The sequence below is a fragment of the Buceros rhinoceros genome, unplaced genomic scaffold, assembly GCF_000710305.1.
Source record: "Buceros rhinoceros silvestris isolate BGI_N320 unplaced genomic scaffold, ASM71030v1 scaffold5625, whole genome shotgun sequence".
NCBI lineage: Eukaryota > Metazoa > Chordata > Aves > Bucerotiformes > Bucerotidae > Buceros > Buceros rhinoceros.
The window spans coordinates 14,645-15,474 of record NW_010414431.1 but is presented as its reverse complement, the minus strand read 5'-3'; the positions used below and the strand labels follow the sequence as shown (position 1 = coordinate 15,474).

General features: G+C 45.7%; 1 protein-coding gene across 1 annotated transcript in view; it reads left to right on the top strand.

Moving 5' to 3' along the window:
- Positions 1-830, top strand: part of STON2 (stonin 2) — a gene marked incomplete at its 5' end in the record, with an annotated part of 10,260 nt that overhangs the window by 8,371 nt on the left and 1,059 nt on the right. The window contains one exon of the mRNA XM_010137085.1: positions 356-558. Within this exon, the coding sequence (XP_010135387.1) occupies positions 356-558 (203 nt within the window). The remainder of the gene's footprint in view (positions 1-355; positions 559-830) is intronic.

Sequence of the window (830 nt, the reverse complement as noted above, 5' to 3'; positions counted from 1 at the left end):
CAGTTCAGCAGGATGTGCCACAATGTAGTTAGCATGTTACATACACTGGGGGAATCAGAAGAGAGGAAATACCTTTCCCCTACTGTGCTTGATTTACATCTTGTATTTTCATCCACTAAAAGCAAAGTGGAGTGATTGGCAGTCCTTTTTTGCAGCGTGTTTAATTCCTCGGGAAACTCCAACAGCAGGAGTTCAACTCCAGTGGAAACAGGTAATAAACTGTCACTTGCTATGACCTAGTTCACCTAGGCAGGTTCTCGTTTTCTTGCAGTTCCGTGGCGTTCCTTTCTACTAGATGGTCTGTTTTCTGATCGATCCCACACAACTGTCATGTCTGTTTGCTCTTTTTCTCCAGCTTCTGGCCATCCTCACTGCTTCTTCTGTCACCTTGAACTTGGCTCTGACCGGGAAGTGCCTTCCAGTTTTGTCCGCTATGTTGATGTGGAATTTGACATGCCCACCACGTCTGCGTCCAAAGCCACTGTTCGGTCCATCTCCGTTGAGGACAAGACCGACGTGAGGAAGTGGGTCAACTATTCAGCACACTACAGTTACAAGGTAAAACTGAGCATGTGGCAATCACCATGGTTACTTTGCATACTTCATTGTCTTGGAAAATTTTGAGGGCAGACAAATAAAATACCATAGGCAGATGAGGTGGGAATTTGGCACACACCAGGCTTCGTACAGCTACTACCCACGTGCAACCTATTGATTCATGGAAAACAAGCAGTGGATTGTCCCTCAGCAAACATGGAATAAACTTGCTTGCAGTTGCTTTGAGTAGAGCTTACATACAGCCAGCTACTGTGGAGTAGCTGGTATGGTAA